The sequence below is a fragment of the Phaethon aethereus genome (genome assembly GCF_964289735.1).
Source record: "Phaethon aethereus genome assembly, chromosome: 1".
In the NCBI taxonomy this organism is placed as follows: domain Eukaryota; kingdom Metazoa; phylum Chordata; class Aves; order Phaethontiformes; family Phaethontidae; genus Phaethon; species Phaethon aethereus.
In genome coordinates, this window is record NC_138575.1 from 216456746 (window position 1) to 216471212 (window position 14467).

The following is a 14467-nucleotide window of genomic DNA, read 5'->3' on the forward strand; positions in this document are numbered from 1 at the left end:
TGAGTGTGCAGTTCCATGCAGTTTAAATGGGTTTGCCATTTGGTTTGCAGGCTGGACGGGGCTCTGAGCAACCTGCTTTAGTTGAAGATGTCCCAGCTCATTGCAGGGGTGTTGGACTAGGTGACCTTTCAAGGTCCCTTCCAACACAAACCATTCTATGATCCTCTGTGTAATGGAAGGGAGGGAACACATGGCTGAGGCAGGAGGGAGAGGGACAGTGGAAAGGCAGCTGCACTGGACTGGCATAGGGTGAAACCATAATTAAGTGGGAAGAAAAGCCATTAACACCCAAGACTTTCCTCTTTGTAGAGTTCACGTGAAGTGGTGCCACAGCAACAGCAAAGTCATGAGGTGAAAGGACACAGGAGCTGCTCCAGCGGCTGCTAGTGTGGACTTGTTGCCGCCTTAGTGCTGGTGGCAAATCTGGGCCTGCACCCTGTTACGAGGTTCCACAGTCACTTTGGAGTTTTTCCAGTACAACCACTGAAAAATTAAACTGAAATATGAGCTGAGAGAATAACCCATTTATTTAAATATAGATTAACCTTAGATGTCAGGCCATTTTTCCCAGCAAAAAATTCCTGCACCATGCAGCTAAAGAAAGCCTGAATTAGAAAGAATAAGTATGTCTCTAAGGCATTTCTAAATCATCAGATTTTGCTGCAGCTAATCATTGCACTGATATTTTAGCACTGTGAGTAACTTCTGAAGATGATGCCGACACAGTCATCATGGCTCTGTGTGTTTCAGTGAAAAATACTTTGGGTTAAGAGTTGTGCATGGCTGTTTCAATACTAAAATATTTAAGAGAAAGTATATTGTCATTGTAAATAACAAGGGTGGGGCATGGGAAAAAAGGCAAAAGTTACATATAAATAGAAAAAGGCAAAAGCCACATTTTGCAAAATTGTATTCAATTATCCGTGGGGTTTTTTTTGCATCAGCTGCTCCTTTGGTGAGTGCTACTGACAGAGAACAGACAATGTGGCGCAAGGCCTGAGTCTGCGCTCGCTTCCCCGCTGTGTAACAGGGTGGTTTATCTAAGAGGATTCCCCAGCCTGAAGGAGCGAGCCAGGCCCAAAGCAGCCTGCCCAAGGGGTGCCAAGAGGCAACAGAAGCATGGGGCTTCCCTGGATGGTGCCGGCCTGTCGCCTCTTTCCCAAGTTAAATGCAAATCTTGGTGGGGATCATCCTTGTAGTGGGTTTTGCGGGGGGGAGATGCGGAGAAAATTCTAGGGAGGTAGCTGCACATACCTGTTCACTATGCAGACAAGGCAAGTGAAATACAGTTTATCTGAACATTAGTTTCTTATTTCAGATTCTTTGATGTTATGGTGATAGATTTAGTACTTTACCATTCACGCTTCTAGGCACAAGTACTGGGATGGCCAAAAGGATGGACATTAGCCCTTAGCATTTAGGACATTTTTAATTCCTGCTGATGGAGGCATGTCTGCCACGCCGGCACCTGAATTCCTGGTGATGAAGGAGGTTGAATTGTTATTGGACTCTGTCACAGAGCCAGTGTGGGGCTGTAGATACCCCACATTTCATCCATAAACTAGGGTCTAAAGTCTCTTTGTAAATATGCTTCATAGACTGTAAATGTGCCTTGCTGGTTCAGTGAGAGCTCCTTCACACACAGAACAAACTATTCTGGAAGAAAGGTCACTTTAAACTAGACTAAAGTCTCTGTTCACATGAGCTGTGGGTCCATGAGGATTTATTTGGTGACGATACCGGCTTAAGTAATTCTGGCTGTTTTCCTCCCAGTTCCCTCTCTTCCCACCAATTGTTCATGTGCCACTCCCCAGCAGAACGGCTTGTGTAGCTACGTCGTGAACAAACAAGGGAACTGATCTAATACAACTAAGCAAAACGGAGACATGCTGTTTGTTTTCTTCTGCCAGATCGTTTGACCTGTGTGATTTGTTACACAGCTCTATAAATCAGTCTCTGGCAGAGAACAGGAGGGCAGGTGGAAGCAGAAGAAATTAGTTGGCTGGGCAGGAATGGGACTGCCTGAGCAGCGCTGTTGCAGACCATGAAACTACAGACGGAGTTTAGGCTTTACTGACACTAACTGCACATTGTTGCCACTCTGTCATCTTTCCAGCAGGGTTGTTATGGTAGTATAGACAGTCCTACACCTTGGGTCAAACTCTTTCACTCTTGAAGACAATCCACAAACTCAAGTGCCACACAGGGAGATGTCAGGAGGTTGCTGAGCTGTAGCTCACCACTGCCCTCAAGATGAGATCTTGTTTCTCAGCTATCTTTCACTCCTGGCTGCAGCTTCCAGCCTTCCTTTGCACCACCAGTTCTGGTGGTCACCAGAGAGTTTGCTCAAGTCTGGTCTCATTCATTAGCTAAAAAGAAAAGATAAAGTTACTTTGTGCTTGATTGGTTTTCTTCTGGATTAGTGAGCTGAACTGGCTCATTGATAACCTTTTGAAAAGCAGAGCCCAGGGAAGAGAAGTGGTGGAAAACCAGAACTAGGAACATGGAGAAGGTCTGGAAAGGGTGTGGGTGAGATACCCTTCCTTCAGTAGTGTTGTTAGATCAGCTCAGCTGTCTCATCTTCTGATTCAGATACACCTCCCATTTTTATGCAGCTTGTTAGCTCTAGCAGATGGGTAAAATATATGACTTTTATCTGTATCATCCTGAACTTCTGCAGCAAGATTTAAATGTGTGAGCTGTTCCTTGCATTCAGAGCATGAGTCAGCTAAAGGTTTGACCCACTAAGCTTTCAAAAGTGAGAGAGGAAAAAGGACTGCAGCCTTTTCTGGCTGTTGCATTCCCGTTATGCAAAAGGGATGCTATGGGTTTCTGTATTAATGCTTTTTCACTGGTTTCTAATATTGCTTTTTCCATAAGGCAAAAACTACAAGGTTAGCTGTCAGACTTACAAACTCAACTGGTGTTCTGAAAATCCAGCTGTGTTTTCAGATTCTTAATAAAAATACCAGTAAAACAGCCTCTGTTATTGGAGATTAACTGACAGAGCTCTTGACAATACATGAAGCAGAACAGAATCCACCTCAGTTGCCATGGATATGTTTTCCCATCGAGCTAACAAAATTTTAAAAAATTACTTTTTTCCAGTTAATTCAGCAATTCTGACCTATACACACATAGAAAACAGTTAACATTAAGAAGGAACACTGTTTATACAGCAGATGCTGGTATCGGGTAATTTAGGTGCAGGGATATCTCTGTACATAGGTAAAAGAACTGTTACCTAGGGCAGCATAATATCAGGGGCAGCATAAAGGCCAGGGCCCCACTGTAAATACTGGAGCTCTAAAAATCAGAGTCGTAGCTGTTGCAGGGCGTAATGGGAGAGGTTTAAGGGCAACAGGTACTGCCTGGGGAGAATACCTCTCCAGCCTCTCCCATGCTCCCTGTGGCAGTGGGAACAACAAGCTAGTTTTCCAGGGTACTGCTCCTTGATCTGTCTGCCCACTAGCTCCCTAGTTCAAGTATCCTCCTTTCCCAGCACAGCAGAGACCCTTCATCTTTAGGACGGAAAAACTCAGTGTTACCGACACAGTTAAGAAACTCTGAGCTAACTCTTAGTCTCTTTAAACCATCAATACTTCTTACATTCTTTCTTAAGTATCTTCTACTGCCTACTCTGGAGAAAAAAGTACTGGGCTGCCTGGACCAGCTGATTGCCAAAATCATCACCAGAAGACTGCAGGAGGGTGGAGGTCCTTCTGTTTTATACAGACTACCCAAAGCATATCAAGGAAGAAAGATGCCAAGGAGATGTCTTGCTAGACCTGTTGCAAACAAGAAAGAGCTGGTCAAAGATGTCAAGGAGCAGTCTTGGCCGCAGCAAACACAAGACTGTAGAGTTGAAAATCTGGAGAGAAATGAGCAAGGCAAGTAGTAGAATCACAACCCTGGACTTCAGGAAAGCAGATTTTGGCTTACTCAGGAATCTTCTTGGCAAGGGTCCAATGGGGGACTGCCCGTGAGGGCATGGTACCCAGGGCAGCTGGTTGGTCTTCAAGGAGAATCTCCTCTAAGAAAAAGAGCAGTCCGTTCTGATGTGCAGAAAATCAAGCAAGTGTGGCAGGAGGCCAGCGTGGATGTACCAGGGACTCACAGCTGAGCTCCAACACAAAAAGGAAGTGTACAGAAAGTGGAAGCATGGATGGGCTGCCCAGGAGGAATAGAGAGACATTGCTTAAGCATGCAGGGCTAGTGTTAGGAAAGCCAAAGCTGAGCTGGAGTTGAAACCAGAAAGGGAGGTGGAGGTTAAAAGGAAAAGCTTCTGTTATGTACCCTGGCAACAAAGGGAAGGATGAGGAAAATACAGGTCTGCTGCTCCATGGAGCAGGGGATGCAGTGACAAAGGAAATGGAAACGGCTGAGGTACTTCAGCTTCTCAGTTCCCCAAGCCTAGTAACAGTTGGTGGGAATAAAGCAGTACCCAGCATGGAATTTAGAGAGCACTGAAGCCAACTGGATGTACACAAGTACACAAGACCAGATGGGATGCAACAAAGGCTGCAGGAAGAGCTGGCCAATGTCACTGAGAGGCCACTCACTATCATCTTTGAAAGGTTATGGTGATCTGGGGAGGTTCCTGATGACTGGACATGGGTAAAAGTCACACCTGTCTTCAAGGAGGGCAAGAAGAAAGATCCAGGGAGTGACAGACCAGTCTGCCTAAGCTTAGTCCCTGGGAAGGTGATGGAGCAAATCCTCCTGGAAGCCCTGTCCAAGCACATGAAGGACAAGAAGGTGATTGCAAACAGCCAGCATGTATTTACCAGGGCAAATCGATTGCTTCCTACAATAAGATGACTGTGTGGACAAAAGGAGAGCTGTGGACGTTGTAAAATTTTTGCAAAGCTTTTGACATGTTTTCCTATGGTACAATATGGCTGGATAAGTGGACTACAAAGTGGGTAAAAAGTTGGCTTGGACATTGGCTCAAAGAGTAATCAGTGGTACAAAGTCCAGCCAGCTGTGGATTACCAGTGGCGTCCCTCCAGGATAGATATCGGGGCCAGTACTGCTTAGTGTCTTTTACTGATGACCTAGGTGATGTGATGGGCAGCAATCACAGGAAATCTGTGGACAGTACTAACCTGGGGGCGAATCACTGATAAACTGGAGGTCGGGGCCTCTAATGCAGAGTGTCCTAGACAGGTTGGAGAAATGGATTCACAGGAACTTCATGCAGTTCAACACAGGCAAATGTAAAGTCCCGCACTGGGAGAGAAACAGCTTTATGCAACAGTAAAGGTTAGGGGCCAACAAAGGAGCCTAGCAGAAAAAGCCTCAGAGGTCCTGGTGCACAGCAAGTGGAACATGAGTCAGTAGAGTGCCCTTGTGGCAAAGGTTAGCCACATGCCAGGCTGTTATTAGCAAGAGCATAGTCAGCAGGTTAAGGGAAGCGGTTCTTCCCCTCTGTTTGGCACTTGTGAGACCACATCTTACAGGTGCCCAGTTTTGAGCTCCCCAGTACAAGAAATTTATTGATACACTGGATTGAGCCCACTAGAGGGCCAGCAGGTGGGTCAGAAGATGGACTGAAGCTCATGACATATGAAGAAAACCTGAAAGAATTGGGTCTGTTTAGCCTTAAGAGAAATCTAAGGAGAGAGCTTACTGCTGTCTACAGCTGCCAATGGGAAGATGTAGAGAAACCAGATGCACAGGGAAAGGATGAGAGGCAAGGATGATAACTGCAGTCCTGTGAGACATTTGGCAAAATTCTCCCGTATATATATTGAGACAGTTGAGGTTGTTCAGCTGGCAGAAGAGAAGGCTCCGGGGAGACCTTCTTGCAGTCTGCCAGGACTTAAAGGGGGCTGATAAGAAAGATGGGGACAGATGTTTTAGCAGGGCCTGTAGCAATAGGACAAGGGGTAACGGTTTTAAACTAAAAGACGGTAGATTCAGACTAGATCTAAGGAAGAAGTGTTTAACAATGAGGTTGGTGAAACACTGGCCCAGGTTGCTCAGAGAGGTGTTAGATGCACCATACCTGGAACCATTCCAGGTCAGGCTGGATGGGGCTCTGAGCAACCTGCTCTAGTTGAAGATGTTCCTGCTCACTGCAGAGGTTTGGACTAGGTGACCTTTAAAGGTCCCTTCCAACTCAAACTAGTCCATGACTCTATGATTCTGTATATGAAATCTAGCCCTCCCAAGTATCCACTGTGTGCTTTTAAGATACCACTACAACATCGTCACCTGAAACTGCAGATTTTTAAAAATTATTTTATTGTTCTCCCATTTTCCTCTACAAACTCTTTCAAGGGCCCTATTACTTCTTAGTTAAACTATGCATGGTATTTATATTTATATAGCAGTATCATACTAATTAAACAAATGATAAACTATGGGATATATAATTTCATAATATCCCCCTAGGATGTAAGAAATGCTTCTCCCATGATACAGCTGAGAAACTGAGGTACAGGGACTTTCCAAAGAGAATCTCATAAGAACACAAATTGAAGCAAATTCTCTGAACTTTCAAGCTTGTATTTAACCACACAACTAGTTCTTTAAATAGAAGCTTGATGAAGTGTACTATGACTTACGGGAACTTGGCTCCCCTGGTGTACAGGCCTTTCATGTCTTCTGAGAAAGCAAAAAAAGGCAAGTGGTTTAGACTAAGAACTGTCAAGAGAGGCCAGCAGGACTGTCACCTGGCAAAGGAAATCCTCTAGCATCCAGAGGATAGAAGGCAGAGACCAGTCTGGTGATAGAGACTGAACTGATTGATTCTGGGTGTGGGTGGGAAACCTTCCTATGTGCAGGCCAAGAAGCACAGCCTAGCCGCGACTTTTGCTTTCACAGAATCACAGAATCACTAAGGTTGGAAAGGACCTTCAAGATCATCAAGTCCAACCACTAATCCAGCGCCACCATGTTCCCTAAACCATGTCCTGAAGCGCCACATCCACACGTTTTTTGAACACTTCCAGAGATGGTGACTCCACCACCTCCCTGGGCAGCCTGTTCCAATGCCTGACCACCCTCTCAGTGAAAAAGTTTTTCCTAATATCCAATCTAAATCTCCCCTGGTGCAACTTGAGGCCATTTCCTGTTGTCGTATCACTGGTTACTTGGGAGAAGAGACCAGCGTCCTCGTTGCCACAACCCCCTTTCAGGTAGTTGTAGAGAGCGATAAGGTCTCCCCTCAGCCTCCTCTTCTGCAGACTGAACAACCCCAGTTCCCTCAGCCGCTCCTCATAAGACTTGTGCTCCAGACCCCTCACCAGCTTTGTTGCCCTTCTTTGGACACGCTCCAGCACCTCAACATCCTTCTTGTAGTGAGGGGCCCAACACTGAACACAGGATTCAAGGTGCGGCCTCACCAGCGCTGAGTACAGGGGCACGATCACTTCCCTACTCCTGCTAGCCACACTATTTCTGATACAGGCCAGGATGCTGTTGGCCTTCGTGGCCACCTGGGCACACTGCCGGCTCATGTTCAGCCGGCTGTCAACCAGCACCCCCAGGGCCTTTTCTGCCAGGCAGCTCTCCAGCCACTCCTCCCCAAGCCTGTAGCGTTGCATGGGGTTGTTGTGGCCGAAGTGCAGAACCCGGCACTTGGCCTTGTTAAACCTCATACAGTTGACCTCAGCCCAACGATCCAGCCTGTCCAGATCCCTCTGCAGAGCCCTCCTACCCTCCAGCACATCAACACTCCCCCCCAACTTGGTGTCATCTGCAAACTTACTGAGGGAGCACTCGATCCCCTCATCCAGATCATCTATAAAGATACTGAACAAGACCGACCCCAGAACCGAGCCCTGGGGAACACCGCTTGTGACCGACCACCAGCCGGATTTAATGCCATTCACCACAACTCTCTGGGCTCGGCCATCCAGCCAGTTCCTCGCCCAGTGAAGAGTAAACCCGTCCAAGTGACGAGCCGCCAGTTTCTCCAGGAGAATGCTGTGGGAGATGCTGTCAAAGGCTTTACTAAAGTCCAGGTAGACAACGTCCACAGCCTTTCCCTCATCCACTTGGCGGGTCAACTGGTCATAGAAGGAGATCAGGTTGGTTAAGCAGGACCTGCCTTTCATGAACCTGTGCTGGCTGGGCCTGATCGCTTGGTTGTCCTGCACATGACCCGTGAGCACTCTCAAGACCAACCGCTCCATGATCTTCCCCGGTACAGAGGTCAGGCTGACAGGCCTGTAGTTCCCAGGATCCACCTTCTGGCCTTTCTTGTAGATGGGCATCACATTGGCAAGCCTCCAGTCATCTAGGACCTCCCCTGTTAACCAGGACTGTTGATAAATGATGGAGAGTGGCTTGGCAAGCTCCTCCACCAGCTCTCTCAGTACTCTGGGGTGGATCCCATCAGGCCCCATAGACTTGTGGGTGTCCAGGTGGCATAGCAGGTCCTTAACTGCTTCCTCCTGGATTATGGGTGGGTTATTGTGCTCTCCATCCCCATCTTCCAGCTCAGGGGGCTGAATACCCTGCGGATACCTGGACTGGCTATTAAAGACTGAGGCAAAGAAGGCATTAAGTTCCTCAACGTTGTCCTCGTCCTTGGAGACAATGTTCCCCGCCATATCCAGTAAGGGATGGAGATTCTCCTTGCCTCTCTTTCTGTTAATATATTTGTAGAAGCATTTTTTATTATCCTTTACGACTGTGGCCAGACTGAGCTCTAGCTGGGTTTTGCCTTTCTAATTTTGTCCCTGCTTGACCTAACGATATCCTTGTACTCTTTGTGAGTTGCCTGCCCCTTCTTCCAGAGGTGATAAACTCTCCTCTTTTCCCTGAGTCCCAGCAGAAGCTCCCTGTTCAGCCTGGCCGGTCGCATTCCCCGCCAGCTCTTCTTATGGCACATGGGGACCATCTGCTCCTGCGCCTTTAAGATTTCCTTCTTGAAGACTGTCCAGCCTTCCTGGACCCCTTTGTCCTTCAGGACTGTCCCCCAAGGGATTCTCCCAACCAGTGACCTGAACCGGCCAAAGTCTGCCCTCCGGAAGTCCATGGTAGCATTTTTGCTGACCCCTCTCCTTACTTTGCTCACAGTTGTGAATTCTATCATGTCGTGGTCGCTAAGTCCAAGATGGCCTCCGACCACCACATCTATCACCAGTCCTTCTCTGTCTGTAAACAGCAGGTCCAGCAAGACACCTCCACTGGTGGGCTCACTCACCAGCTGTGTCAGGAAGTTATTCTCCACACACTCCAGGAACCTTCCAGATTGTTTCCTCTCTGCCGTGTTATACTTCCAGCAGATATCCGGTAGGTTGAAGTCCCCCACAAGAATAAGGGCCAGCGAATGCGAGACTTCTGCCAGTCGCTTATAGAATGTCTCATCTGTCTCTTCGTCCTGGTTGGGTGGTCTGTAACAGACTCCCAGCAAGATATCTGCCTCATTGGCCTTCCCCCTCATCCTTACCCACAAGCACTCTACTTGGTCTTCACAATCATTGATTTCTATGCAAACAAAACACTCCCTAACATACAGAGCCACCCCACCACCTCTCCTTCCTTGCCTATCCTTTCGGAAGAGCTTATAGCCATCCATTGCAGCACTCCAGTCATGAGAAGCATCCCACCATGTTTCTGTGATGGCAACTACATCATAGTTGTCCCACTGCACAATGTCTTCCAGCTCCTCCTGTTTGGTGCCCATGCTACGTGCATTGGTATAGATGCACTTGAGCTGGGCTATCGATTTCAACTCTGGCACGCCACCCCTAGGCTCAACTCTAGTTTAAAGCCCTCTCGATGAGGCCTGCCAGCTCATAAGCAAGAATCCTTTTGCGCCTTGGAGTCAGTTTCCTTATGTTCTGGTTGAGACAGTGAATCGTGGTGGAGTTGAATGCATAGCTGGCCACCTGGAGGACGTCAGTTGACAGCTGCAAAATGAAGGGGAGCCTTCTTCTCTCCAGTAGCTCAAGGGCACCCATGGGGAGAAGTTAAAAACCCTCACCACTGAAAACTTTGTGCCTGCCCTTCTTTCAACAGATCTGCAGTACAGTCATGATATAGTCCTCATTACGATGCCAGTCTAAAAACATCCTGTCATATTTTAAAATCAAGCCTGTTCTTTCTTTGTATATTTTCCCAAAAAACACTTTTATCAGAACCTTGATCTTAACAGCACAGACCTGGGCAGAGCTTTTATTAATTGTAAACTACAACCTTTTGCTATATATTATGTAATGGTTCATTGGAGCCTACCGTTCTGCAGAAGAAAAGAGAGGATGTTTATTGCTAAAAACTCTGTAGTACATGCACCTTTTTAAGCATATCTCTTCGTCTTTATATCCAAAGGTTATGCGAGATTAAATTTCACAGACAGGGCATGGCTCACCTCTGTCACTGCCCTCAAAGCGATCGCTTTTTGAGACTGGAATGTCTCCCTCGGGAAAGAGAGACTTGTTTCTGCCCTTACAAGAAAAGCAGGTAAGATGCTGTGCCTGCGGGCAGATTACTAGTCCCCTTCGGTAGACGTTATTTTACTGTTCATAATTAGTATGACTCTGGGACCTGTGGTTTCTGAAATAAATAAAAATCTGCAACTGCAGCTGTTTCATTTATAGCTGCAGTAGGAACTTGCCAGGTTGTACAGAAGCAGGCAGCAGAGCAGAGCCTATCTTCCTCCTCCGGCAACATCAGTTTCAGACTAAAGACTTTTGTACAGCAGTAGAAAAAAAAAAAACCCTTTAGGTACAAGACACAGCACTGAAGAACCCCGCGAAGATGGACAGAGGGACCGTTAACAACCGTGGCGACAGAGACTGCTTGTTTCTACCTCACACCCGTGCTCGGCCGGCCCTGCCTGGCACGGCCGCACTACAAGCAGCGATGTAAAGTGCCACCAGCTGTTAAAAGACGGCTAATTTAATGCCCAGGCCCGCCTAGGCGAGTAGGGACCGCGCTTGTTCCCTCACCCAGCGGTCCCCTGAAGCACCGCGCGCCGCTGGGCGCGGGAAGAAGCGCTTTTTCAGCAGTGTGGCAGCTCGTCGCTTCTCGGCCGGGGACGGGGCGCGGGGCTGCTTTACGGCAAGGCATTTCGACCTTCCCGTCCGCGCTTTGCGGCTGCGTGGCGGGGTGGGGGGCGGGGAAGATGTCTGAGCGGGGAGAAGCCCCGGCAGCGGCGGCATCGGCGGGTGTCGGGGGTGAGATGCCGGCGAAGAAGCAGAAACTGAGCAGCGACGAGAACAGTAACCCCGGGGACCTGTCCGGCGACGAGAACGTGAGGCCGGGCAGGGGAGAGGCGGCTGGAGGGGGGGGGGAAGGGGCGGTAAGGCGGGAGCGCGCGCGGCGGGGCCTCGCGCCGGGGGCGGGCGGGAGCGCTGAGGCGAGGGGGACACTGCCCGCCCTCCCGCCGGGCCCTGCTGTGAGGGGACCTCCTGGGCCGGGTCCCTCGGGTGTCCTGCCGCCCGAGGTCCCCGTCAGACCGCGCCGGGGTGGTGGGCGCGTCCCGGGCGGGAGAGGGGAGGGGGCGAGGAGGTAGGGGAGGTGTTAGCCCGCCCGCCGCCGTTCCCTGGCTGTCCCTTGAGGCAGACAGGCCGCCGGAGGGAGGCCCGGGTGGGAGGGACCAGCGTGGGTCTGAGGGAGAGACACTTACTTTTCCTCCACGTGGGTGAGGGAGAATTTGAGGCCCAAGCTGTAAACGGTCTCTGACTTGAAGTCCACTTCAAAATGTCAGACTTTTTTTTTTCCTGCAAAACTGCAAAATTTTTCATCTTTCTCGCAGTTCTGTGTCGTGTGTCCTCACCGTCACGTTGCAGTATAACACCCAGCATAAATTTATGTGTGCAGCCCTTTGGTGCCTGAAGGAGTAGCAATAATAAGCTTCTGTCACCAGAAGACGGCGGCCCGGACCAAGGGCTGTAATCCCTAAGTCAGGGTAAAACCTAGTGTTCAGAAAAAAGGTAACATGGTTGATATAGAATACCTTTATACTTGAAAGATAATCTAAGGAAGCTAGCAGTCATTTTATGTAGTTACTGGAGTGGGGGATGCTATTTGGGTGTTAGCTTTATGCAGTGGTTTTTTTTCTGGTTAGAGCACTTATACAGACAGTGAGGGATCTGGGCCATGTCCCCCATAACCTGTGGAAGTGTTGTTTGTGAGGCCAACAGGCAGGTTCAAGGTGCTCCATACTCCTGCAACTGGATTTTTTTACTGCTCAGCAGCAGCATTTATGAATCGAAGCGTAACTTGGTGACAAAGGCGTTCAGGTTTGCTTTGGTGTCTGTTGTAGGCTATCGGTGACCATGGGATGTGGGCTGTCTGTTTACTGAAAATGGAACCTACCTCAGTGGTGAAAGGACTCCGTTTCCGAGAGTTTGTTACTGGACTCCACTACTCCTGAAAGCCGGGGATTCTGCTTAAAAGTTGTCATAATAGTATTGATTTGGAGAAAGGGTGTGTTTTGTTCCACAAGGATCCGGGATGCAGGTTTGTCAGTTAATGTTGTAATTGCAGATACCTGGTGTAGTTGCATCATACCAGGTACCTGGTGTTCTTATACTGACAATACCTGACTAGTCCAGAGAAAACTTCAGTCTTGTAAAGTACCATGACTCTGGCTAGCAAGTGTGCTTGGGAGATGAGAATTTGGCAGGCTCTGAAATTTCCTAGGGTAAAGGAAAAGAAACTGGAAAACGTAAAAATAGCTAAACTTAGTTATGCTTCTTTGAGGAGGATTGGCTCTTTTAGGGGTGCAGTGTGAAGGGAATGACTCCAGATTTGGGCAGTTTACTTACAGCCTTGTGTGTTGTCTTTCTTCCTTTTTTTCCTCTCAATGTCCTGATTTTCAGAGTTGTTGGGTAACCAAAACCAGTACACCTCTGCAGGCTTCTGATGATATAGATGTGAAACTGGGACAAAGAATAAATGTTTGGTAGGAAGTGGTGTATTCATGTTTATAGCTGACCTTATTCCGTATTCCTAGTGGAGTTCCTGAGGCAGCTTCATGTTACACTTGTCTCTTCCAGTGACAGGCTGTTGTCTGCCTCTGTATCCCTTAGTTCAGATCTAGAAATCACATGGACTTGAGAGGAGTTGGTGTCCCCCCACTAAACTGATGGAAAGTGAACAGACTACCTTGCCAGGAAAAAAAAAAGTTGATTTTTGACAAGCTGAACTTCTTAATGGAAGCACAGGGTTGCCAATTATGATGCAGGTGAAGTGTGCAGTGATGGGTGATGCAGAGAACAGAAATGTCCTTTTGAGTAGTCCCCTGCGAAATTGCATCTGTTAATTGTCCAAAGCTGATCTAAAACCGCTCAGCGACTGGGTGCATTGTTTTGCACACCCCTTGTTTCAGTTCTCGCCATCCTTTCCTTAGCTCTGGCTGCTGACAGTTGAAGGGCCAGGTGGAGTATTTAGCTTGCTGTCTGATCAGCTAATTTGATATTTTCTTTTTTTAAACATAGATTTTAGTTGAAGCAAGTAGGAAAGAGCAGGAGGGAGGGGTGGGACTTCCTCTTCTAGTGACAGTACTGACTTATTGCACGACTGTGCTGTGCCTGATGCTGCTGAGGGTTTACAGAAGTCTCTCGGAATGGTTAGATTCTTGGTATGCCGAAGCATAATGTTTTTACACAAGCAACCTCTTTCTTCAGTATTTCAGAAGTACTCACTGCATCTGCGTCAACAATGTTTTCTGGGGAAAGCAACCCTTTTATCTTTAGATATTTTCTTGAGAGCAGCTACCAGTATTCTGAAGAAACTTCACTAGATCACAGTTCACATCTGTCCCTCTTGGATTAGTCCTCATGTGACTCATGTTCTGTTTCTAGGAAGGAATGCTATTATGTTAGCACTAGAGTTAAATACATAAATCTAAATAACACCAAGTCCTAGGAGATCTTCTGTCCTTACGGAAAAGGAGAAAAACTGAAAAGGCCAAGTGCTGCAAAATTACTTGAATTGAATTCACAAGTGGTGTTCCTCAGGGCTCGGGCCGTTATGATTAACCAAGAGATCAGGCCCAGCCAGCATGGGTTCATAAAGGGCAGGTCCTGCTTGACCAACCTGATCTCCTTCTATGACCAGGTGACCTGCCTAGTGGATGAGGGAAAGGCTGTGGACGTTGTCTACCTGGACTTTAGTAAAGCCTTTGACAGCGTCTCCCACAGCATTCTCCTGGAGAAACTGGCGGCTCGTCACTTGGACGGGTTTACTCTTCACTGGGCGAGGAACTGGCTGGATGGCCGAGCCCAGAGAGTTGTGGTGAATGGCGTTAAATCCGGCTGGTGGTCGGTCACAAGCGGTGTTCCCCAGGCGCTCAGGTTCCAGGGGCACGATCACTTCCCTACTCCTGCTGGCCACACTCTCTCTGATACAGGCCAGGATGCTGTTGGCCTTCTTGCCACCTGGGCACGGCTGCCGGCTCATATTCAGCCGGCTGTCAACCAGCACTCCCAGGGCCTTTTCTGCCGGGCAGCTCTCCAGCCACTCCTCCCCAAGCCTGTAGCATTGCATGGGGTTGTTGTCA

At 48.2% G+C, this 14467-nt stretch overlaps 1 protein-coding gene across 3 annotated transcripts in view; it reads left to right on the plus strand.

Annotated features, from left to right (window-relative positions):
• Positions 1-11067: 11067 nt before the first annotated feature.
• The window catches only part of EED (embryonic ectoderm development), a gene marked incomplete at its 3' end in the record, with an annotated part of 19332 nt that continues 15932 nt past the window's right edge, over positions 11068-14467 (plus strand). For all 3 annotated transcript variants that reach the window (XM_082001405.1, XM_082001406.1, XM_082001407.1), the window contains exon 1: positions 11068-11212. In XM_082001405.1, coding sequence (XP_081857531.1) covers positions 11084-11212 — 129 coding nt within the window. In that variant the 5' untranslated portion in view covers positions 11068-11083. The remainder of the gene's footprint in view (positions 11213-14467) is intronic.